General features: G+C 44.5%; 1 protein-coding gene across 1 annotated transcript in view; it reads left to right on the top strand.

Moving 5' to 3' along the window:
* Nucleotides 1-19,754, top strand: part of zgc:158328 (uncharacterized protein LOC567225 homolog) — a 53,008-nt gene extending 33,254 nt beyond the window's left edge. The window contains exons 17-37 of the mRNA XM_034548452.1: nt 2,919-3,053; nt 3,513-3,647; nt 4,546-4,671; nt 4,980-5,111; nt 5,342-5,470; nt 5,568-5,699; nt 5,976-6,104; nt 9,402-9,530; nt 10,236-10,364; nt 11,609-11,737; nt 11,872-12,000; nt 12,301-12,429; nt 13,835-13,966; nt 14,613-14,741; nt 14,923-15,051; nt 16,658-16,786; nt 16,997-17,125; nt 17,310-17,438; nt 18,650-18,778; nt 18,930-19,058; nt 19,675-19,754. Of these exons, the coding sequence (XP_034404343.1) occupies nt 2,919-3,053; nt 3,513-3,647; nt 4,546-4,671; nt 4,980-5,111; nt 5,342-5,470; nt 5,568-5,699; nt 5,976-6,104; nt 9,402-9,530; nt 10,236-10,364; nt 11,609-11,737; nt 11,872-12,000; nt 12,301-12,429; nt 13,835-13,966; nt 14,613-14,741; nt 14,923-15,051; nt 16,658-16,786; nt 16,997-17,125; nt 17,310-17,438; nt 18,650-18,778; nt 18,930-19,058; nt 19,675-19,754 (2,678 nt within the window). The remainder of the gene's footprint in view (nt 1-2,918; nt 3,054-3,512; nt 3,648-4,545; nt 4,672-4,979; nt 5,112-5,341; nt 5,471-5,567; nt 5,700-5,975; nt 6,105-9,401; nt 9,531-10,235; nt 10,365-11,608; nt 11,738-11,871; nt 12,001-12,300; nt 12,430-13,834; nt 13,967-14,612; nt 14,742-14,922; nt 15,052-16,657; nt 16,787-16,996; nt 17,126-17,309; nt 17,439-18,649; nt 18,779-18,929; nt 19,059-19,674) is intronic.
* Nucleotides 19,755-25,168: the final 5,414 nt, after the last annotated feature.

Raw genomic sequence — 25,168 nt, forward strand, 5'->3', positions numbered from 1 at the left:
CCTCCCGGACTGAAAGTGGAAGCTGGTTCCATAAAAGAGGAGCTTGATAACTGAAGGCTCTGGCTCCCATCCTACTTTTTAGGACTCTAGGAACCACAAGTAGCCCCTCATTTAGTGAGCGCAGCTCTCTAGTGGGGCAATATGGTACTACAAGCTCCTTAAGCTATGATGGTGCATCACCAATCAAGGCTTTGTAGGTGAGGAGAAGAATGTTAAATGTGATTCTTGATTTTACAGGGAGCCAGTGCAGAGCAGCTAATACAGGAGTAATGTGATCTATTTTCTTAGTTTTTGTGAGTACACGAGCTGCAGCATTCTGGATTAACTGGAGGGACTTAAGATACTTATTAGAGCAGCCTGATAATAAGGAGTTGCAGTAACCTAGTCTGGAAGAAACAAACGCGTGAACCAGCTTTTCTGCATCTTTTTGGGACAAGATGTGCCTGATTTTTGAAATGTTATGTAGATGAAAAAATGCAGTCCTTGAGATTTGCTTAACGTGGGAGTTAAAGGACAATCCCAGTCAAAGATAACACAGAGAATCTTTACAGTGGTGTTGGATGCCAGGGCAATGCCATCTACAGAAACCACATCACCAGATAATTGATCTCTGAGGTGTTCAGGGCCCAGTAAAATAACTTCAGTTTTGTCTGAGTTTAACATCAGGAAGTTGCATGTCATCCATGTTTTTATGTCTTTAAGACATTCTTGAATTTTAGCGAGCTGGTTGGTCTCCTCTGGTTTGATCGATAGATATAATTGAGTATCGTCTGCATAGCAATGAAAGTTTATGCAGTGTTTCCTGATAATGTTGCCCAAAGGAAGCATATATAAGGTAAATAAAATTGGTCCAAGCACAGAACCTTGTGGAACTCCGTGATTAACGTGGTGGTCATTGAGGCTTCGTCGTTTACAAATACAAATTGAGATCGATCTGATAAATAGGATTTAAACCAACTTAGTGCGGTACCTGAAATGCCAATCGACTGATCCAATCTCTGTAATAGGATGTCATGGTCAATGGTGTCGAACGCAGCACTAAGGTCTAACAAAACAAGTACAGAGATGAGTCCCCTATCTGATGCAATTAGGAGGTCATTTGTAATTTTCACCAGTGCTGTCTCTGTGCTGTTTTCTAAATCCTGACTGAAACTCCTCAAATAAACTATTCTGATGTAGAAAGTCGCACAACTGATTTGCGACTACTTTCTTAAGGATCTTAGAGAGGAAGGGAAGGTTAGAGATGGGTCTGTAGTTAGCCAACACCTCTGGATCAAGAGTGGGCTTCTTCAGGAGAGGTTTAATTACAGCTACTTTGAAGGAATGTGGTACATGGCCTGTTAGCAAAGACACATTAACAATATCCAACAGAGAGGTGCCAATTAAAGACAACACGTCTTTAAGCAGCCTCGTTGGGATGGGGTTTAAGAGACAGGTAGACGGTTTAGAAGTAGAAACCATCCATCCATCCATTTTCGATACCGCTTATCCTCATTAGGGTCGCGGGGGCGCTGGAGCCTATCCCAGCTGACATAGGGCGAAGGCAGGGGACACCCTGGACAGGTCGCCAGTCCATCGAGGGCACATGTAGGACATACAACCATTCACTCTCACATTCACACCTATGGGCAATTTAGAGATCAATTAACCTGCAGCATGTCTTTGGACTGTGGGAGGAAGCCGGAGAGCCCAGAGAGAACCCACGCTGCCACGGGGAGAACATGCAAACTCCACACAGAAGGACCGCTCCGACTGGGAATTGAACCCACGGCCCTCTTGCTGTGAGGCGACAGTGCTAGCCACTACACCACCGTGCAGAAGTAGAAACCATTGAGGACAATTGGTCTAGGTTAATGGGAGAAAAGCTATCCAAATATACACCAGGGCATACGGCCGTTTCCAAGGCCACTCCTCTTGATGACAGATCGGCATTTATTATGACTCACTAAAAGCCTTGTTTTTTCTGATTTGGCTTTTTTCAGGACGTTTCTGGGCGTCAACCTCTATAAAAGTGTAGCGACCTAGTGCCAGAACGCAAGCCTGGATCCAAAACAAAGGCGAAGGAATATGATGGACCCAACGCAGAAGAATAACTCAAAACTAGGCGAGACAATCAGAAAAACTCATTCCTAAATAGGAGTCAAATCTGGGTCTGTCTTTCACCAGCAAGGGAGCATCGTAACCACGAACTTTGTTCAGGGGGCGTGCTCTACCGGTGTTTTTGGGCTGGGGAGGCGGGGCCAACTTTGAATGACGTTTATACACATTATATCCGACAGATCCTACTCTTTGTGCCTTTAAAAGGTAGCAACAGTACAGTGTAGACATACTGTTACAAGTAAAAGTCCTGCTTTCAAAACCTTGTTTAAGAAAAAGTAAGTCATTCAAAGTTTAAGTACTTATTGTGCAATGACACAGTCACCGTTAGTGTTTTGCCGTGTGTTCTTTCTGGATTAATATTACTGATGCATAATCTGTTTCACTGCTGTATGGTTGTGCTAATTTTAACTACTTTATATCCTGTTGGGTAGTTTAATCGGTCGCATCTATCTCTAAAAGAAAACAGCCCTGTTTTCAGCTTTGTGACGACACATTTTCCAGCTAATCCAAGGGTTTAAATTGTTTATTTAGATTTTGAAGTAGGAGAATTTTCTCAACGCATAAAGGAACACTTAATCCTCCAGTTCGTCAAAATGTTTTTTTAACAAATTTGGACACACGTGTTTTTCACTGTACAATAGTCTTACTAGCAACTCCAGTAAAAGTATAATATTGGCCTTTAAGATGTACTTACATTTACTCAAGTACTGTATACCTGAGTAATGTACTTAGTTACATCCCACCACAGATCATACAAACATGAGAACATTGTCCCCCTAACTTGTGCTTTTTGTCCGTTTCCAAACTGATCCCCTCAGCGTGTCCCAGGTGGACGCACGGCACGGGCTGTTCCAAGGAATGTGACTGTGTTCAAGAACATTCCTCTGGCTGTGACCCCAATACAGGAAGCTGTTTCTGTAAGGCCGCATACCACAGCCCACGGTGTGAGAAAGGTACAAGCGCTTCTCAAGAACACCCGACTCATTTAGTTAACTGCCGCCTCAGCACGCAGCTTCAGATTCTAAGACATAAATGGTTAGGATGTGAGTTTAGTTACATATGTCATCCACACGGTTCTCAGGTCAACTTGCACTTCTCAAGTGGATTTAGTGGACATGTGGCCGTGTTGACCATTTCACAGCTTCAAGCATCATTGGGTGTATTTCCTGGCGCAGTGATGGGGACTACAGATGAGGGGAAATACACTGGCAATGCCATTTTGACCTAATGGTCAACGATGGAAACGCAGTTTTAAGAAGTTGCTATAATTGCTCCTAGAGACGGTGATCACAGAATCAAGTTAATCGCTGGCTGAAATTCTAACGACCTGTCTCAGAAGTGTGCGTTGAGATTGTCCGCTGATCTTCCCACTTTGGCTGTTTGTGTGTGTGTGTGTGTGTGTGTGTTTGCAGAGTGTGAGCTCGGCTTCTTTGGTGCAGGCTGTGAGCAGCCATGTGACTGTCCAGGTGGAGGGTCATGTGACCCCGGGACCGGAGAATGCAGTCAGCGATGTCCCGCGGGCCTCCATGGAGATAAATGTCAGCTGGGTGAGACAAAGAGCTGCTTTAGTGCCATTTAAAGGCCACTGTGCGTCAAACTATAAATGAGTTAAGGGGAGGGAATGTAAGTAAGCTTGACTCCCTAGCGCTCTCATGTGGCCATAACCTTTATGGTAAGGTCTCATTGTATTTGACTTTATGTGTGGATACTATATGTGAAGTGCGTGGGCTTGTACACCGACATGTTTCTACGTGTGTGTGTGGTTATCGTTTGCATACTTCATGTGTAAATATGTGCCCTTTCTGAAGTCCCCACAAAATAGTTTTGAGTTATGGGTTTACAGAATGTTTTCAACCTTTGTCACAATCGTTCTATTCATTCTCTGCTGCCTTTGATGGATTGGGTGGATTTAGTGGGTGAAATAAACAACGCTTTCTTTTTTAATTCACCCGGCCAGTGCAGGTGTTCTTGTTATTACAAACTGCACAATCACAAATATGAGTTTGTCTCCACAGCGGGGTGTCCTCTGGTTGCTTGATGCAAAGCTCAGCCCTCTGTGCTGTGATCTAAAGTGATACTGTATAGTGTTCAGGAGCCTCTGGTAAAAACATGACCTTGTGTCCCCGTGCAGGGGACTAACAAAGCGGTTTTACAGCATGTCAGCACTAATGCATGGTCCAGGCCTCGGCTTGCTGGGTTTGTCGAAACCAAATAAAAAAAGGAATCCACATCTTCTGGATTGTATTTATCTTAAGTTGCAGGCCAGGTCATGACAGGGGTAATTTACTTCAGTTACTACTGCAGAGGCTATTGGCAGAGGCTGAATAAACAAACAGAAAATGATTTAGTATTTTTGCCGTTCTCTTTTTTGCAACGTTATGCAATCCCGTCTTTTTGAGCACAGCTGTTGCTGACGTTTTTTTATGTTTTAATATCTGTTGCCAGCATGCCAATCACGCAGCTATGGCGAGAGCTGTCGGCTGACCTGCGACTGTGGAGGAGCTCCTTGTGATCCTGTGACCGGGCAGTGCATCTGTCCTGCTGGGAGGACGGGACACTCCTGTCAACAAGGTACATTTGATTTGTCTGTTGTTGTTGTTTTATGCTCCATTGAATTTCTGTATTCATTTTAGGAAATTTGAACCTAATTATGTTGCGGCATTTGCACTCACTGACCTCAGACTTATCATTAGCCCACTGAGTTTGTTTGCTGCCTCTTTAAACCAAACCAGTTCCTTTGCTGTGCGGCCAACTTGACATGCAACACATTTCAACCCCCAAAACATCCACGCATAAGTGGCTTAAGGACTTTCCAGAGAAATAACTAACATAAGTGGCTTCCGACTCACTTAATCTGAAAGATTCTTGGTGCTCCCCAGACTGCCATGATGGATTCTGGGGGTTGGAGTGCCAGTCACCATGCACTAAATGTGAGAACAGAGGCTCCTGTAACAAGCAGACCGGCGTGTGTGACTGCAAACCAGGCTCCACGGGGAACCTCTGCCAAAACGGTGAGAAGGTCATCTAATCAAGAAACAAAACCATTTTTAGGACTATTTTGAACATAAATTAAAATCTGTATGTCTCCAAGAATAACAAATTGTGCAATGATCAAATAAGTAATTAAACTTCAATTGGCTGTTTTATTTTATATGTATGTATGAACGATATACTAACCATGTGCCAGTCATAAAGAGTGGATAGCTAAAGCATCATCCTGTAAATGTGGTGTTGTGTGCAGTGTGTCCTCCAGGTTTTCACGGACCCGGCTGCTTAAGGCGCTGTTCATGCCCCCCTGATGCTGCTTGTGACCCACAGACCGGACGCTGCATCTGCTCTCCTGGCAAAAGAGGCCACGACTGTGCAACATGTAAGAACTGTAATTATCCTCGTAAAAAAAAACAACAAAAAAAACAGGATGCAACATTTATCCTATGTCTGACTCCACCATTTGCTGAACTTCATAGCATGCAAGTCTGGTTACTGGGGCCAGGAGTGTCTCAGTCAATGCCAGTGCAAAGAGATCTCTCTGGACTGTGACCCGGTCACCGGTCAGTGTGCGTGTGAGGCCGGCTTCACCGGAGACCACTGTGAAAAAAGTAAGTTAACTTCTTAAACGTAAGATAGATTTCAGTACACACGCTGTACTGAAAGTGATGATCACCCCCGTGGTGATCATCAATACATTTAGTGCTTGTCGTAGCTCATGTAAAGCTTCTACAGTTCTGGATGTACCTCCAGGAGCGATATTTTAATACAACAAGATAGTATTTCCTGTGAGAAGGATTTCTTTTCAAGCAAGCTACATGTGGTTATGATTCACAATATTGTTTTGCTCAATCCCTCTTCTGCCTCTCTCATACGTTCACGCTTAGTGTGTGTGAATGGCAGCTACGGGCAGCGGTGTGACCGGCAGTGCCGGTGTCAGAATGGAGCCCTCTGCGACCACGTGAGCGGAGCCTGCACGTGCTCACCTGGACATGCTGGCACTTACTGCGAGAAAAGTAAGAATGCTTTTGTTTCTGATGAGTGACTGTACGATTCCCGATGGTATCGAATGTGAAAAGTTAAGATAGAAAAACATACAAAAAATTTAATCAATCTTCAACAGCATAAACATAACAAAATAGTGACTTGAAAGATTGATTTAAGGTCCACTTCGTATGAACAACAAGGTTAATATTAATGTATAGGAGAGTTTGAACATTTCACTAAAATGTGTGTAATTTTGTTTCCTTTCCACACGTAAAAAAACCTTTGGAAAATATAGTGTTCACAAGATTTAGGACACTATTCTCTATTACATGTCTTAATACACTAGAGGGCGGTGCAGGACAATCTTCTGATTCACAGTTTGAGGTAATCGTCAGACAGATTTTATGAATCATCTGATTGTCCATGTAATGTCATAAGCGAAAACCATTTTAAAACCACACAAATCCCGAAGTTGTTATTCGTCATTTTGGAGTAGATGGACTGTGTTTCACGGGCTGCAGTCGTTTTAAGCATCCTGCCACAGGAAAACTTTCATGTAACTAATATTACACTCATCACACTTTTACCAAACTAAAAGACATACCAACGACATAATATATTTGTTCATGATTATAGTCTTTGGACTTACACTATGTTATTACAAAGTGTAAGATTTAGTGTATATGTATTACCAGGCTCAGAAATTCATACCGTCTCAGTCGTACACGGGGCATCGTAAATCATGGCCGTGTCACACTAGAACAGAGCTTCACATCCCTAGCCATAACAGTCTAATGGCCTCAGACGTAGACGTCACTGTGATTGGACGTCGCATGTGGAAATAAGGCTATCGGTCTGACCGGAATGGCTTTTCTGAAGGCCTTTTCTCCTCAAACAGAGGTGTCCAGTTTCTCAGTCTCCTGCTGGGCCTCTTACTTCAGGAAAAGTCAGGAAGAGTCCTGTGCTGTGAGAAGGACCAGATCTCTCCTAGTTCATCTGTTTCACAGAGGGATGACTCTCTTTTTGGTGTGTGATTCTAGGTGGCCGATACTCGTCACAGCTTGTTGTTATGGCAGAATGCAGACTTTCCCCGAGCATTCTTGTGGTCGGGTTCTGTAGGATGAAACGAGCTATTGCGCTGACATGGGTCCTGCAGACCAGACCACCTCTTTAATTAACATGAATCGTGTTCCGTTTTCTGCTCTGCCGCTTTGATGTTTGCATCGAAATGGTTAATTTGGGTCGCAGTAAAAAGAACTTGAACATCCGCATTATTGTCACAGGAACAGGGTTGTTTTGTTGCCGCTGGTGTTGATCTCTTTCAGTGTTATAGACCCTGAATGGAACCAGGAAGTTCACTTCTATGTTCTCTCTACCCACTCTATTTCTGTGGTCTGCTCTCCCCCGGCTGTGTGGTCCCTGGACCTGCTTTATGGGCTGACAGCAGTGGCTCTTACACAACCAGGGATCTGGAAATAATCCGCCTGTCTTAAAGAGCTCATTTAGTCTGGAGATGGAGTCTTTCAGCGATGGCACAGTGTGCATGTGCGTGCGTGTCTGTATGTGTGTCTGTGTGCGTGTGCGTGTGTGTGTGGGTTGATGGGCCGAATCCTCTGTGCCTTCTCATAAACAAAGACTCAGAGGGAAGAGTCTTTACTTACAAACACTTGCAGACACTGTCCTAATATCAGATGACAGATTACTTCTCCGTGTTTAATATGGAAACCAAGTCGCCCCCTGCTGGCATAAACAAATAATAAACTTTGCCATTCAGAGGCGTCGGTACATCCCCTGAAGATTTACTGTGGAGTTTGTGTGCGCCAGTAAACTTTGTCTGCTGCATTTGAAAAGGAAGAAAAGTGGTTCACATGTTGAGGTGATTACTGTGCCTGGACTACAGATCTCATTAAAAGGCGTGCATCGCTCATCTGAGATGTTTTAAGTTTATTTATTATCATCATAGATGCGCTGAGCGAAACATTCCTGAAACATTTTCCTGCAGGAAAGAATGATTGCTATATCACAATAATAAACAGAAGACAATAAATTATTTTACTCCAGGACTACCACAGACCTAATGTACAGCTGGGTTAAAATGACAGCATCCTCAGTGGGCTGGCTTTAATAACATCGCAGCCTAACCACTACAGAGGCAGGCAAAGACGTCACGCTGTCAGCGTGGGAACGCAGCGACGGCCCTGCCAGAAACTGCTGAGCGGGAAGGATGCTTTTCACAATTTCAGGCCGAAAAAAAAAAGGAGGAGTGGACAGCATCATCCACTGGAGCAGGAGAAAGGAGAGTATGATGCATAAACTGTGGGGAAACACCCCGAGTGCTGTGGCATTTAAAATACATAAAACCACCAGGTTACACAGTTCTGTTGCACTCCCAATTTGTGACTCCCTTTGGTAACAGGGTCCACTGCTTTCCTCAGATAGAAGAATTGCTGGCTGCTGCAATAATTGGGACAGGCAACACCCAAACCAAAACCAGATTTCTCCACATATTACTGCAATAGAAAAGAGAGAAATGTCTGCAACTGCTGTCAATCACTAAAAATTTGTCAGCGCAAAATTCTTCAGTCGGGATGTGATCTCTGCAGTGACAAATTGAGCGATTAAAAATAGTCTGTGAATAAACACAGTCATTCTTTCCTGCTCTGATGAAGTCATGCTTCCAGACAATATTTAGGGCTCGGTAGTGGAAAGGCTCATTCATCCCGCTGCCTCTGGCTAGGTTCTCGTGGATGGGAGGCACTATGTTTTCCAAACTTACTGAGTGTCAATTGACTCTAACACACACTTAACAACCTCTCTGGCTCTCCTTGAGAATGAGAAACAGACTCTTACTCTGGCATCTCCTTGCATCAGCAGCGATACTGTATGTGTGCATGTGTGCGAGGGGGGGTGAAGGGGGTGGGGGGGAGGGTAACCTGGCTTTTGTTTTGCTGTGTTTTGGTAAAGCCTGTTGACTCAGCAGGTGCTCTAATTACCAGCTCTGTGTGCCCCCTCTGCAGAACGGCCTCTGAGCCGCCGTCCACTTTGATGTGGCCCAGATCCACCACACATGTGGGACATGAGCTCACTTAACGAACGCAGACGCTCTGCAAATGAGCAGCCGCAGCGTGGTACTGCCATTTGATATTGGCATTTCCAGTAGGTGGTAAGACAGAGAGGGAAAGTGGGAGGAGAGGGCGAGAGATGAGGAAGGGAAGAGAAAGAAGTTAAAAAAAAAAAAAAAAAAGTTTGGCATTTAGACCTTTTTCCTGTCCTCTTCTGTGGAGCTGCCACTTCTAACCAGTCAGATGTTTAATCTTCGCCCACAGTGTGCCCGGACGGCTTTTATGGTCTTGACTGCGGCCAGATGTGCGAGTGCAGGAACGGTGCCCGCTGCCACCACATCACAGGAGCCTGCCTCTGCACCGCCGGCTGGGCAGGACCACACTGCATTCTGGGTAATAGAAGCCACATCATTAAAACGGGGTGTGAGGGAGGCCCTCACTGCAGCCCATCACGACATCCTCTCCTTAAACACAACTACAATGTGCTTGTGAACGATTATCTCTATAATGAGACATTGCCAATTACTTTTTTTTTAGGGATGGGTAAGGGTGGAGAAAAGAGGCACAAGAGTGCCCTCTGGCACACATGGTTGAATTGAGGTCTATTCTGGATAAACGCAACCACGTGCTTATAGCCATCAACATTAGGAAAAGGAGAAGACTCTTTAGTAGCTCACCAATCAGGGTGCTCATGCTGAAGGTTCATGCAGTTGTTTTAATGAATCCAATGAAATGCCCACTAAAGTTCTTAGTCTGTCATTCTGCAGTCTTATTCAAGACTTTCCTTTTGCCACAGCCATTTTGTGGTCCTGACTACTACAGCCAGAGTCAGCAGAAAGCCACTCGCAAGACTTAATGACGCATCTCTGTCATTAGTGCATTTTCCTCTTTCTTAAAGACTCCAAATGTCACCTCGGACTTTCAGCTTGAAAGAGGCGTTTAAAGTACGTGTGATGAAAATGCCTCGAAATGTCTTTACTGTCATACATTTTTCTGCACATATAGCTGCAGTTGCATTTTTTTTTAATACCGATTGTCCTCCGTTTGTATTTTGTCATTGTGCATTTGTGGTGTGTGCGTGTGTGTGTGTGTGTGTAGAATGCCCAGACGGTCACTTTGGGGAGCAGTGCAGTCAGAACTGTGAGTGTCAGAACGGAGCCAGGTGTGAGAGCGTCACCGGGCGATGCAGCTGTGCAGCGGGGTGGACCGGAGTCAGCTGCCAACTGCGTGAGTAGCTAATCACTCAGCGTGACAAACCCTGTCCCTGTTCGGCTGCTGTTTTCTTAAAAGGGCAATACCTGTGGGTTTGCATGTTTTAGCTTATGTAATGCAGATTACCTCTACTTTACATCGCAAACGATATCCATTTTACAAACCATGCCACTGTGTTTTGTAAAGTTGGTTTTATCGGCTGGTTTTCATTCATTTTCATGCGATATATTGATTAATAAAAACTCCTAAAAATTGCTTGACAAAAACTTGGTGATACGCAACTTGGGCAAGTCTTAAAAGGGTTTGATTTATTGGTACATTTCAATTATTTAATGGATAACAATCGCTCCCGGAAAATGTTTGAAAAATACATGTGCACATAACATTAGTAAAAATATGAAAGGTAATTGCAGATACAGGGTTTACTTGCAGCGTCAATATAAGTTTGTGTCTTGGACAGTGTGTGAGCTGCTCCCTTCATACACTGTCACTATCCTTTAAATAGGTTACAAAATAGATTGCATTACATGGTAACTCATAGTGTACCGACATCAGCAAAAAGACCCCTTCTGTCCACACCAACAGACTCTGCAGTCTGTGCATGCGAGTGATTATGAAGAACATAAATATGCAACCGCCTTCCCTCAGTGCGGTCTGACCAGACTTAAACAGAAAAGAGGCAAAACTCAGCCAATTGAACAAAAAATGATCAACAATAAATAAAACGAGCTATGGACACCACGGCGCCGGAAACTTTTAGAATCAACTGTAGAATAGAAACGTCACCAAAGCAGACAACGTGTGTAAACAACATAAACACTAACACACACATCAAAGCAAATTAGAGACCGCACCGTTTTTACACGGAGCGAACAGACACACCTGCAGGACTTTTTCACGGGACGTTTGTTTATGATCTGTATTGGATATGAGTGTAGTACAATACTTGTGTTAATACTTAAGTACAAATAAAAGAGATTTTGAATAAAATGTTTTAAAAAGTAGGCCTTAAAGAACATTTTGCTACAGTAATGAGAGTAAATGTAATTTGTTACTTCCGCCCGTGGTGCTGAGCTGTATAGATGGACATTCTGTTTGATGATCAATATTATTTCATAACCAACCTCACATTTATACATTTATCATGTAAGCTTTGTATTTACATAAATACTAAACTGGTATACAATTGTGTGCATTGTTTTCTAAAAAGCCATTCATGTCATCAACTCACTCTAGTGTGTCATGTGTTATGAGTTCAGCCTGTCCTGCAGGACAATATGGGGAACACTGTTCTGGTCAGTGTCTGTGTCGAAATGGAGGCTCTTGTGAGGGCACGGCTGGCCATTGCTCCTGCCCGGCAGGCTGGACTGGAGCCGCCTGTGAGTTCGGTGAGTTCTTACATCGTGAGACAACAACGCGTGACTCTTGAAACTATTTAAACCCCTCTGTATTTCTGAAATAAAATACAAACACAAATCTTGAATGCGACGTCCATCTGAGGTTTCCTTTCCCTCCCTCCTAGAGTGTGAGGACGGACGTTATGGAGAGAACTGCACTCGAGCCTGCAGCTGTACGAATGGAGGGAGATGTGACGGAGTGACGGGAAGATGTGTGTGTCTGCCAGGTTGGAGAGCAGAGCTCTGTCAGTCAGGTGACTTCACATCAGCGCTTTTACATTACAGCATATTAGTTCTTATTTAGCTTCAAACACTTTTTTAATCTATAATCAGTTTTTTACCTGCCCCATTGAGATGTATAGATATATAGTCAACCTGCCATCCAGCGGTTTCCTTCTGTGCTGCATTTACTGATAACACTAAAAGTGATTAGTAGTAGTGACCAGTTGACTTACTCCTGGGATCATAACACTTGGGAGCAATTATCTCCAGGTAAATAAGCATAACAATCTGTATTTCTTAAAGTGTATGTTTGTGCCTCTTATTTTCTGGAGCCTGTTCCAAGGGATTCTTTGGAGAGGGCTGTGAGCAGAGGTGCGACTGCGTCCACAGTTCAAGTTGCCACCACGTGACGGGCCACTGCGAGTGCGAGCCCGGCTGGAGGGGAGCCAGGTGTGACCGACGTGAGTGTGCATGGGGATGCGGGAATTGCAAATGGAATGAAAGTGGCAACTGAGGAGAAACGTGAGGGGTAAAAACTGACCGATGCGTGTACACCTGCATGTGGCACGTTGTTAATATCACTGTCACGCATTTAAAAACCATGGCTGACATATGGGCTTTTTTGATGGAACACTGTCATTCCGAAACGCACCACTCCCATCAGGAAGGAAAGGCACCGTGGGAGTAAAGTGATCACCAAGAATCATTCCCTTAATACTGATTAAAATGTCTCTCTCTCCTGGTCCTCCTGGGAAAGATTACCATTTATTCTATTCCAGGAAATACACTCTGCACCGGCACTAAACCCTCACTGTCACAGGACTTTATGCTAAATGCTTCATTATGTAGACCATACCCTTAAAGACTGTATACGAGTGCCTTCACCACTCCTCCCTCCCCCCCCCCTCCTCCTCGCCACCTCAGCTCCTTTCCACTCCTCAAGCGCTCCCCAGACATCTGATAAATGTTACACACCAGTTGCCAAGTAAAACAGAAGGCATTGTTTTTGTCTCTTCGGCGGCGGATAAGGGCCTTTGGAAGGCAGACATGCATAATGACAGTGCCGTAATTGCCTCTTTAGTCTGGAGTCCTTGCTTATCTGTCCCCCACGCTGCCTGCTGCTGCCCGACTGAGTAGCCGAGTGCTGCGGTCTCACCCGTAAACATGTTCGGTTCACAGATTCATCTTGTTGGCTATGACGGATTGTCTGTGGACTCCATTCATTATTGTGATCAGTATATATGGATAGAGGCTGTGTGAAAGAATGTCGCTCTGCGTCCGTTGGGGACACATAGAGAGTTTTGGTTTTGTTACCGGTCAATCCTGAATGCTCCAGTATGTTTAGGCATCCGAGGAGGGAGAGAGAAATGGCACTCGTCTTTGTTCCCACAGACTACTGGAACAGAAAATGTTCACTTACACACCATTCACACTTCGCTGACGGTTTATCTCTAAAAAGCATCAGTAGCGGTGGAGCTGTTAGAAAAACTAAGTACTTTAAGTTGGTAAAAAAAAGGAATCTAATAATCTCAGTGTCCCATACTAACAAAGTGGAAAAAAGGGGGTGTTTTTTCTTAAAAGAAAAGGAAACGAAATTAAATATCACATCGATATAAGTATTTAGGCCCCTAACTTGGTATTAGTTGAATTATCTTTGGCTGTAATTACAGGCTCAGCTCTTCTTGGGTATTATGTGACAATCTTTGCACATTAAGATTTTAATACAGGTCATTTTTAATCCACTTACTGTATTGAACATGGTATTATCAAATAACCTATGCATCTAACAGTTATGGTCATTTCCCCTGCTTATCATACGCCCACTTCTTCCTAAATGTGACTATATTTCTGGATGCATCCTCTCAGCTTGTCCTGCCGGCATGTTCAGGCAAAACTGCAGCAAGCTGTGCCGATGTTCAGGAGACCAGGAGCAGTGCCATCCCGTGACGGGGAAATGTAGCTGCTTACCAGGTTCCTACGGGGCACGCTGTGAGCTACGTAAGTGCAATGTGTGGACTAATGCGAGGCATGCCTTAACCAACCTGCAGTCAAACAGGGAGCTGGGTGGGACACATGTGGTAGCTGTGTATACATTTGTCCCAATTTGACACTAAAATTGTAATGGTGCAACAAACCGGAAGCCAAAAGCACAACTCTGAGACAAGGGTAACAAAGAGGATTGCTTTTACTGGGTACAGGCAGGGTAAAAAAAAAAAAAAGAAGGCTTGCAGGAGATTCAATGGTCAGGGCTGGCAGGCATCAGACTAAGGTAGGCTCGAAAACACAAGCTTGGCACGAAAACACAAGACAATCTGGCAGAGGACAAGTGCAAGTGAGGGGACCTAAGTACTGACAGACTAATGAAGGGATGGGCTGCAGGTGAGAACCAGGTGAAGGGAATGAAGGATGATCAGGTGTGAATGCCGGGTCTGAAATGACATGAGAGTTAATTAAACCAGCAAACAGAAAGAAAACAACTAATAAGACGGAGAATTCGTGACAAAAATAGACTTTTTCTCAATTTTACAAATACTGTTCTTGTTACTTGTCTGCTGTATCCTGCAAGTGAAAGACCCTACAAATCACACCTCTTGACCTCGTCCCCTATTTTCAACTCCCTTTCCGACTCATGACTGTGATCCAGGATGTCGAGCGGGGACCTTTGGGCCAAACTGCAAGTCCAGATGCAGCTGCATCAATGGTGGTCGCTGTGACTCCAGGACTGGAATCTGTTACTGTCCTCCCGGCTTTATTGGAGCCGACTGCAGCTCAAGTGAGTCAAGAAACCTTGCACCTGCCTGGCCTCCAGAACAAGAGTCCTTTATTATCATTATTGGAAGTTATTGTTTTAGGGAAGTTGGTCATTTCAGTTCCTTGGAGAAATCTGGCCCATGAAAAGAAGATACTTATCTCCATAACTTCTGTGTGAATGAAGCCATGTTTCTTAATGCAAGGCTGTCCAAGTGGGTACTACGGGAAGGACTGTGCTAAGCTGTGCTCCTGTGGGGAAGGAGGGCAGTGCCACTCAGCAAACGGGAAGTGTACCTGTGCCCCTGGTCGGATGGGACAGTCCTGCCAACAAGGTAACACTAAAAGGATGCATTGCTTCTTTATGCTTTTAGCTATGACAAACCAGTCCTTGTTGTTTATGATATCAGTGAAAGTGAAGTGTATTTGGTGCAAGTTATGCGAGTGGGAATCATTTTAAGAGTACATTTTAATCAAAATATATATATATATATATATATATATATATATATATATATAAGCAATATATTTTCACTACTGCCTTGCACCAAGGCAGACTCTCACATAGCACACACACACCATATACACAAATACACAAGTGCACGGTCAGCTATATCTTCTGTTCTGTGTCATTACTTTGACGACAGGCGTCCTCTCCGCTTTACTCATTGAGTTGATAACATTAAAGAAAATTAATTTGACAGAAATTGCAATAACATGCAAGCATTAAGAGATTTGAGTTTAAATAAACAATGTGTTCATATTAAAGATGGCTCTAAATAAGTCATCAGTTCCTAGCTTCTTCTTCTTTTTTTTTTACATCTTATGATCTGGGGCCAACCACAGTCTCTGGATGAAATCAAAAAATGTATCTCACAATTTTCTCACACAAGCATAGTCAGATCTAACCACCTGTTGAAATGCACAAGAAAACCGGAAATGACATCTACTCTATACAATATAGATTGAACAATAGCAGAAGTGATACTTATTGCGAGTATTAGCAAATGATTCAAGTGAAGCAAAATGCTATTAACGGTAAAGCCAGTGGGGTTGAACGTATTCAACGTATGCAAGAATAAATCACTATCTACTGAATTACAAGAGGCAAGTCATTGTTCATCGGTATCACAGATATCAAACATGGTTTCTAGCTTAAAAAAACATATGCTATCCTTCTCTTGAGTGCACAAAGAGTCACCACTGTAGCTGACAAGCATCAGTGGGAACCACTGGCCCTGATGAGTTCTTCAGACATAGAAGGCCTAACTGGAAAGTGAGAAACCACTAAACATGATTGGGCCTTTTTCTACATCTCTCACTGTATATATAAGTAACAAATTCTCCGTTTCCTCCGTGTGAGGCCTCTGATGATCACAGGGATGCTTTTTTTCCCGGGGAGTTTGGCTTTCTTAATCACTCCGTTTATCAGCAATTCAGCTGGATGGCGAAAGGGGATTTCCATTACAGCCTGCGCTAAACGTCCTCGAGTCCCCCGCATTGGACACACCACCTCTTAAGTTCCTCTTGTTGAATGTTTACAGAAACCTATAAGTAGCTCGTTCTCCGTGTTCCGTGTCGCTGGATTTGGCAAGGAAGCAAATAAATAAACAGGAAAATCAAAGACCGCTTGCTTATTGTTTTCCCAATCTAAATTACCCAGAGAAACATGATTATTCTTTTATATCAGTGCCAAATTAGACTACTTTGCCATCTCTTTAATGAACTGTTGCTTAAATAAACATGCACGTGGTCAGTGCAATCTTGTGTGTGCGTGTGTGCGTGTGTGTGTGTGTGTGTGTGTGTGTGTGTGTGTGTGTGTGTGTGTGTGTGTGTGTGAATGAGATGTGTGTTGTCCGTGTGTGTTACTGATTGCCGAGTAGAACAGAAGGGCCCGTCGGTCTGATGCCCTGTCCCGATGTCTTCTGAATGTTTCTCCAGCATGTCCTCGGGGGCGCTTCGGCCTGCAGTGCAGAAACACATGCAGCTGTCAGAACGTGGGTCTGTGTGACCCCGTCGACGGGTCTTGCAATTGTGGACTGGGATGGACCGGACCCCGCTGTGACACTGGTACATCTTCACAGGCAACTCCATGGACACAACAGAAAATAGTCTGCACTGAACATCAAAACTGATAAGAAACGCACAGAAAACATTTCAATAATCCATTTAAATTCGTCAGCGTCATCCAACTTTATGGACAATACAATACTACATTCTTATAATAAAGAATTCTGCTGAAATGAAGATGTATAACTTAGTGTGTGTGTGTGTGTGCAGCCTGTTCACAAGGAATATATGGCCTTGATTGTGCACAAGAGTGTCCGTGCCTCAACAACGGGACCTGTGACCGTTTTACTGGCACCTGCAGCTGTCCCGCTGGATTCTACGGCCACTCCTGCCAACACAGTATGCAAACACTCGCATGTAATATACAACAACGTGGTAATACGTTTGCCAGTGGCCTCACTGACACTTGTCCTTGTGAAATGTGTGTCTTTGACTGAACCTTGATACAACATGATTACGTGGCCATTAATAACGCTGGAACAAGTAGCCTCAACCTGAATTCACTGTCTTGTGTCTCTCTCAGAATGCCCATCTGGGTTCTTTGGAGTGAACTGCGCTCATATGTGTGGCTGCAGAGTGGGGCACGCATGTGACCATGTGAACGGCCAATGTGTGTGCCCACCAGGTTACGATGGGCCACAATGCCAAAGACGTGAGTATATACACGACTATCTACTAAAATCCATAAAACTACATTTAAATATGTTCAGCGGGCTGCCAGAAAGGCAAGATGGGCCAAAAAAAGCGATGCAAAATTCATAGACAGATCCAAATTGAATAAAAGAAAGTCCCCTTTAAAGAAAACATATATCATGTAAGTATTTGGTAGGGTTTTGAGCAGAGAAGCACACGTTGCCACACATTAATAAACAGCCACCTGGATGTCCAGCTGCAATAAGACACGGCAGATAGAAGCATACATGAATAAGAGATTTCCCGGAAGAAAAAAAGAAAAAGAAAGGAAAAAAAGAGTGGCGTCAGTGTGTTCTGGGAGACAGACAGAAAGACAGAAAGACAGGCAGGCTAGTAGGTAGGTGGGCAGGCAAGCAGCCTGGTTATTTGATGGGAGACAGGTGTTTCCAGACTGCTTAATGCATTCCTGTTACATCCTTGTGCCCTCCTGCCTGCTCGCGGGGCTCTCAGCCCCAGTGTGAGCGCCTAAATGGCCACTTCAGTCCCAGCAGGAGATCCAGTACGTCTGAGCTCTGCAGCCTCAGGCTCCAGAGATGAGCCTGGCTCTTGTCCGTGTGCACTACATGCACTTGTGCATGCGGAGGGATCGTTTTTCTAAACTACACGCACCATTTCTGTGTGTGTGTATTTATTTATTTTTGCTTAAATTTGGCGATTGTGCACATGCGCGTTAATATCTGTAGAAAAGTATGATCTGCACTCATTTAGGAAAGGGGAAACGATGTTGGCGTCATTAGCTTGTAAACTGCATACTTGTGATACAATCCAGTCGCACGCGTCGTCTCTCAACTCCAGCTACGGTCTCGAATCTCAATGGGATGGCGGATTGGACTGTCAACAATGAGCAGTGCATGGAAAAGGAAGTCTTGGCCCGCCCCGGATATTCACCTGCTACAACAGAACCACAGACATATAGGTCGCCCCCCAAAGGTTATCGGCCCTCAGACCGACTGCCAATAGGTTCCAAGACTGCATGCCTGTGGTGTTATATTTTAACATTTAAGTGCCCACAAAGATGGAAAGAAAATGCTGCTCAACATGGTCTGAAGTGAATTATATGGGATGTTGTTCAGTTAGTATCCTTTTAAATGGAAAGTGATGATGTGAAAGAAGATCAACAGAAGACAATGAAAGTGCTCTTAACTACAACCATACTTGTGTCCCCTTCAGGGTGTGAGTCTGGCAGGTTCGGACTGAGCTGTGGACAGTCCTGTGACTGTGCTGACGACTCCCCATGTGAACCATCGACCGGCCGGTGCCTCTGCCCCCCAGGAAGGACAGGACGGAGATGTGAAAAAGGTAGAGGAAACGCGCCTTTTATTAGCATGACGAACATACATGAAAAATGAATGTTCAAATTGAATGGACTAGAGTTCTGAAAACGTTCATCCCTGGTGTGTCATGCACACACTCTCCTTTTTTAAACCTCCCCTCTCCTCCGACCACTCAGACTGCGGTGGAGACCGGTATGGCCCCGACTGCTTCCTGCCGTGCCAGTGCTCCCACAGGGCCCGCTGTGATGGGCTGAGTGGGCGATGCCTGTGCCCGCTCACCTGGCTGGGCCCCACCTGTAGCGAAGGTAAACCTGGACTAAACCTATTCAAATCATTTCCCTCACATGTGAGGGCAAGTTCATTCTGCGATCCTTTGAGCACCGAACGTACTTGAACGAATATTCGTTGAACGATGCGATTTGATGATTTGTTTTTAAGTCTGTTATCTGGGTTATAATGCATGCCGCCATCAAGATCAGGAAACCTCGGGCAATAGATTTAATAGATTATACTGGAGAAAGAAAGGTTCAATAAAATGTTTTAAAAGCATCCAATGCCACACACGCAAATTGGCAAAATGGACACACACACACACACACACACACACACACACACAAGGTCACAGGCTGTAAAGCTTTAGTGAAATACTGTGTCATGAAGTGCGAGAGGCTGAGCCCCATCACTCTGTGTGTCACCCTGTCTCCCTCAATAGCTGCTCCTGTCTCCTGACAGTTATTTTAATCTGCACCCAGCATGGAGCCGGGCTCGAGGCTGTCTTCGTTTTACCTCCTCAAAGCCGAGCACACGGGAGACTACGTACCAGTTACTTCTCCTCCAAAACCCCCAGAACATTTGCTTTTGATTTTCAAATAGTGCTGATGTCTTCTTGCCTTTTTTTTCTTCTTTCTCTCCCCTTTTCAGCACTGCTCCACCAAACACCGGCACCATTGAACCGTTCTGTGTTCCAAAGAAAGAGAAGAGGAGGCAGCAAAACCACATAACCCCAGCAGAGGTGCGGAGTCCTGACTGGACGCTCGAACACGGGACTTGGCTCTGTGAAGCATTACTTAGATCATCTTGGTGAAGGTGATGCTAGTAATATTATGTTTTTGTGAAACTGGTACTCAGCTGTCAGAAACTCGCACTCCATCCCTGATGCCTGGAGCTCGAGGTAATCATCACCCAGTGGACCTGGCATGTGAGGGGCCCTCAAAAAGGACCATAAACTGCTAACCCACCCCAGACTGTCCAAGATTTAAAGTCCAGGGTTACACAAAGGTCTCAGCAATGCGCACAAATACCTGCATTGCATTTGTGACTATGGCTGATGGAAACCGATCCATTGGTTTTAGTTTCTCTCTTAAGGGCATTTGGACGAGATGTGACTGAATCTGAGACTCTCTTGTCACTGGAGAAACAAGTGCCGTACTTGTGATCATGAATAACAAAGAAAATGAATGCGAAGCAGAGGGAATGTCATCACCTACATATGTCTCATGTGTGCGTTTATTCCAGCACTTATAATTTCATGCAAAAATATTTTGTCTTTCCCTTTCACACATTTGCCTTGCATCATTTCCCGTTAGAAAGTAACTCAGATCATTGGTTTGTTGGTTACGGATTACTCTAAATTTGATAGACTATAGTCTCACATGAACTTATTTTATTGGCCCTTGACAAATGGAAAACATAATTAGGACCCAGCTCCATTGATGGCCATGTGCTCGTCTGCAGGCACAAACCTGCATGCATTGCATTTGATTCAGATCGGTGTCAGCAGCTGATACAGAGTTTTGGGAGTGTTATACAAAACGATCCAATTGATGTTAATACTTTTTTTCTGCAGTACCTGTACACTTTTCTATTGATGTTTTTTTTACAACAATATTAGTCCCTTATCACTACTGCTACCACACATGTGTATTTGATTTAAATGAGGGTGTTTCTTTTTTTTTGCAAAAACTGTATTTGTTTTATATCTCAGGTCAGTGTCAGTTATCAGTCATAACCTACTGTGCTCATTTCCTGGCATACCGATGCCAGTAGTGCTTTGATACATTTTGTTGTGTACAATTGATACTCTCTCTCCAAAACAAAGAGAAAAGGAGCCATGAACCAAATAAATAAGGACAAAAAACATCTGTGGACACCTGCTTTTTAAACGGCTTTTTTGTGTAATCTTGCGCTTTGAATGCAGCGTTGCATGGTATTGATTTCTGTGACCCCTGAGTGGGGTGGGAGGGTGCAGTAAGGTGTAGAGGTAGGGGAAGTGGGGGGAGAGGTTCCAGCTGTCACAGAGACGGACCTATGGGATCCTGTGTGTGTGTGTGTGTGTGTGGATATGTCTTGTGCGAGGCTACTACCAGGCGTCTCTCATCAGCCAGGGAAGGGTCAAGCATTAAGGCCAAGCCTGTCTTCCTGACACTAGTCCAAAACTAGTTGGGGGGTGTGGTGTGAGAGGCAAGGTGTGTGTGTGTGTGTGTGTGTGTGTGTGGGGGGGGGGGGGGGTCAGGGTCAGCGTCAGCGTCAGCGTCAGCGCCTGCTCTCCCTGAGACATTTTTCAAGTGCGCTGGAGCATATTCTCCTCCGTCGGTCAAAGGCGGCTGTGGGCTGGCAGAGGCAGGCAGGTGCCTGGACCAACCCTGCACCCCGTATCCAGCATCCCCGGGGTGAGTGATGGGTGAACGATGGGTGAACGGGTCCGGCTAGCAGAGGATGGCAACCCCCCCTCCCCTCCCTGCACCCACTCTCTCCGGTGTGGCTGATGGATGGGTGGGCCGCTCCAGCTCGCCCCGTGTTGTGACAAGCAGCAGATGTTCGCCAATAATGTTTACCGGCCAGGCCTTCATCTTCAGATGATACACACCTGTTTCCAGTCAAACAGCCCCGAAGAGGCCATCCATCTACAGAGCCCTGGGTGGCCAGCGCAACTCATAGACAGAGAGGTGGACAGCAACAAGACCCCTTCTGTCCAAACCAACAGACTCTGTATCCTGTGCATGCAACCGATTATCAGTAATAACTATTTATTATTCCTCTGTGTCGCCTCAGGAGTTACCCAGAAGTGACACAACTCAGATCGTCTAACAAACAATGAACGTTTTACTTTTCATCTGGAGAGTTCAGTGTGTTGTTGTCCTCACCTGTCTGAATGGCACCACGAAGCCGTGCACAGTCTGCTCCATCTCCAACTTAATCTGCTTGTTCCATCATATCGGATAACGGAACCAATCCACTCGGCCTCTTCCGTCCCAGTGTAACCAGTCTGAACGGCCTCTCCGTTCCCCGTATAACCAATCTTCTCAGCCTCCCTGTCCCAGTACAACCAATCCACTCGGCCTCCCTGTCCCAGTAAGTTACGTATCGAGTCCTCACACACCTGGCTGAATATAGAGGCTCCTCCGATGTTCCTTGGTGGATGGTGCGCATGTTTGTTTGTTAGCTGGACACGGCGTGCACAAAGTGTACAGGTCACGGTCACTTTGCGTTAAATCAGTCATTAATTAAGATAGATGCAACATTTTATTTTAAACGATAGTGATGTAGAATACTGCTACTTATAACCACACACCACAAGGCAACCTTCATTTGATCGTGCTTGGCTCAAAGTGAACGCAAATGTTCATAACAGATCATTTCCGGCGTAGGTTACGTGTGGGCGTGTCCTCTCCAGAGCTCCGCCCTTCTGTGGCCGCAGACACACCTGTAGCTTCTTCTCTGCAGCAGCTGCTGATTTATCTCCTTTCTTCTGTTCCATTCTCACACAGCTTATCAGGACTTTTTCCTGTCACTTTAAAGATTTTACTCTGTAACTTATGCGACCGGAAAAGTAGATAAGTGCCGTACTTGTGATCATAGATGGAGGACTCAACGGGCCTACCAGTTGCAGGTCCAAGGGCCCAGTGTGAGGGGCCCCCTTCTGGCGAAGAAGAGCCACTAACTACCGACCACGAAGAGATGCAAAATGACCACAAAGTAAGCGACTACAAAGTGACACAAATGCAATGTGTAACCTCCCCCACTGCCCTTCACACATGATGCCGCACAACTGTGCCACAAGTGAACAGCTGACATGCCATAAGATGTAACCTACATAGAAAGCATGTGTAGCAGTTTTTTTCTTCTTCTTTTTTGGCGGATTTAAGATGGTCACAGGAAAAGGAGCTGATTCAGACATCATTTTGTTTCACTTAAAATGATCTCAGCACTTGGATAGCCACTTTTGTTTTATTACAAGCACATGAACAATGATGCTCTTTGTGCTAAAATACTCTTTTTTTTCGGGGGGAAAAAAAGGCCTCCTGTTGTACGCATGCTGGCTCATCAGGAGTGAGAGAAGGGTGCAGGAAACTGCAGATGAAATAGCCCGTAAAAGGTAAGATCGCATCGTGGGTACTTTTTCGCCGTAATTAAGCATAAGCCACACTTTGCAAAAGAGATTCTATCACTTAACTGCCATCGCTTCAAGTCCCAGAGATCATTTCTGCCCCTCTGCTCTGAACCAGATCTCCCAGAAGGCCACAGTGTTTTGAACTCCAGCTGACAAAGCTGTCGGCTCAGATAAAAGAATGAGAAGGGAAATGATTTCTGCACGTCCTGCACCATTTGGTAGGTTGTTGCCTGGAAAAATAAATGTTAAATGTTAAGGCTGCTCAAAGATACGTATCAAGGAACTCTCCCACACTCTGAATCTGTTTGGTGAAAACAAGGAACTTTGATTTAGACTCATCAGCAAATATACTTCACCCGAAATGATCACATGCCCTGATCTAACTAGACACTTTATATATATATATATATATATATGTATATATATATATATATATATATATATATATATATATATATATATATATATATATATATACAGTATATTGATATATATATTGATTTGTTGTTTATTGAACGGGTGAAATGTTACAGTTGAACTAGATGTAGGTAGGTGTACATTAGTATATTCCCCACTGGATGGCGCTCAATATAGAAAAAAGCCACTGAATGTACTTCTGATTTAACTGAGTGCATATCAATAAATGACTCACGATATAATGAACATAATAAAGTTCATTCATATCGGCTGAATCCGGAACAGAATCAGAATCAGAATCGGTTCATTGCCAAGTATTACATAACAATAGTTATAAGACATAATTCAAAAGTAAAAATATAAAATGTTACAATAAATAAATCAAGAGCACGTTAAAATCAGTGTGTTATTAGAGGGTCAGGTGTATATTTAAAGAGAAGAGTTGTGCAGGGATATGTAAACATCTGCAATGTCCACTAGATGTAACAGTCAGAGTCAGTGGGGGTCCCAGCATACATTTTATGTTTAAATTGTTTCAGCAGAACCACAATTTTAATCTGCTCCACCCACTCCCTCACAAAGGCAGCTGAAGGCCCCATTGAGCTACTCACTATTCTACTGGAGAAGGAGATGATTTCAATAATAGATCCAAGTGGTCCTGATTAGACTCGTCATATTAAAACCATGTGCACGACTGCTCTGCTCTGTCCTGGGCTGGGACTTTGCTGAGTGTCCATCAATAACACTAATGACCCGTAGCCTCCAGGGAGAAAAACAAACGGCGTAATGAAATCACAACCTTAAGCTCTCCAGCTTTCTAAGAAGGAGAGGGCTTTGGGGAGGAAAAAACAAGAAGTTAAGTTGGGAAGAAGAAGAAAGGGAAAAAAAGTCTAACTGGCCTGCAATCATCTGCTCTACAGACAGACACACACACACACACACACACACACACACACACACACACACACAAACACACACACACACACATTCAAGGGAGGACACAGGCACAGGAGGTGCTATACCATTATTGTAAACACACACAGAAACTTGATGTTATGATTTGTGGAGTCTCCCCACCCAAACACACTTCCCACTTGTGCCAATCGCCCCCCCTCCATACCATCCCGTCTTGAAATGTTTCCCCATGGCATCTGAGTCAGCAAGGGTGCCAAGTCAATCAGTGTGAGAGCTGCCAGCTGTGATGGCCTCTCACTCTGGGGGTGTGATGTATGTTCCAGCGAGGGGGCAGTTACATGCCACACGGGGTTGGCTGCGTGAACGGGTGGCAGAGGAAAGGACGGGAGGGTTGGGGTGCGGAGAGAAAGAGGGAGGGGAGGAAAGAAAAAGAGGATGGAGTCTGAACAGGAGCAGTAATGAGGCCTGATGGATTCTGAGGCTGTGCCAGCTGCCCCATTAGCTGAGTGGCTCCAAGCCCCACAAAGCGTTGCCCACAGTGTGCCCACCCGTCCCCACACATACACACACACACACACACACACACTTCACATTTAACTAAACCAGATTGCATTGACTAATGTAGACTCTTCTGTCTGACTTCCTTCGCTCTTTAAACACACACTTAGACACCCACGCACACACTCGTCCAGG

The sequence above is a fragment of the Cyclopterus lumpus genome, chromosome 13 (assembly GCF_009769545.1).
Source record: "Cyclopterus lumpus isolate fCycLum1 chromosome 13, fCycLum1.pri, whole genome shotgun sequence".
NCBI classification, from domain to species: domain Eukaryota; kingdom Metazoa; phylum Chordata; class Actinopteri; order Perciformes; family Cyclopteridae; genus Cyclopterus; species Cyclopterus lumpus.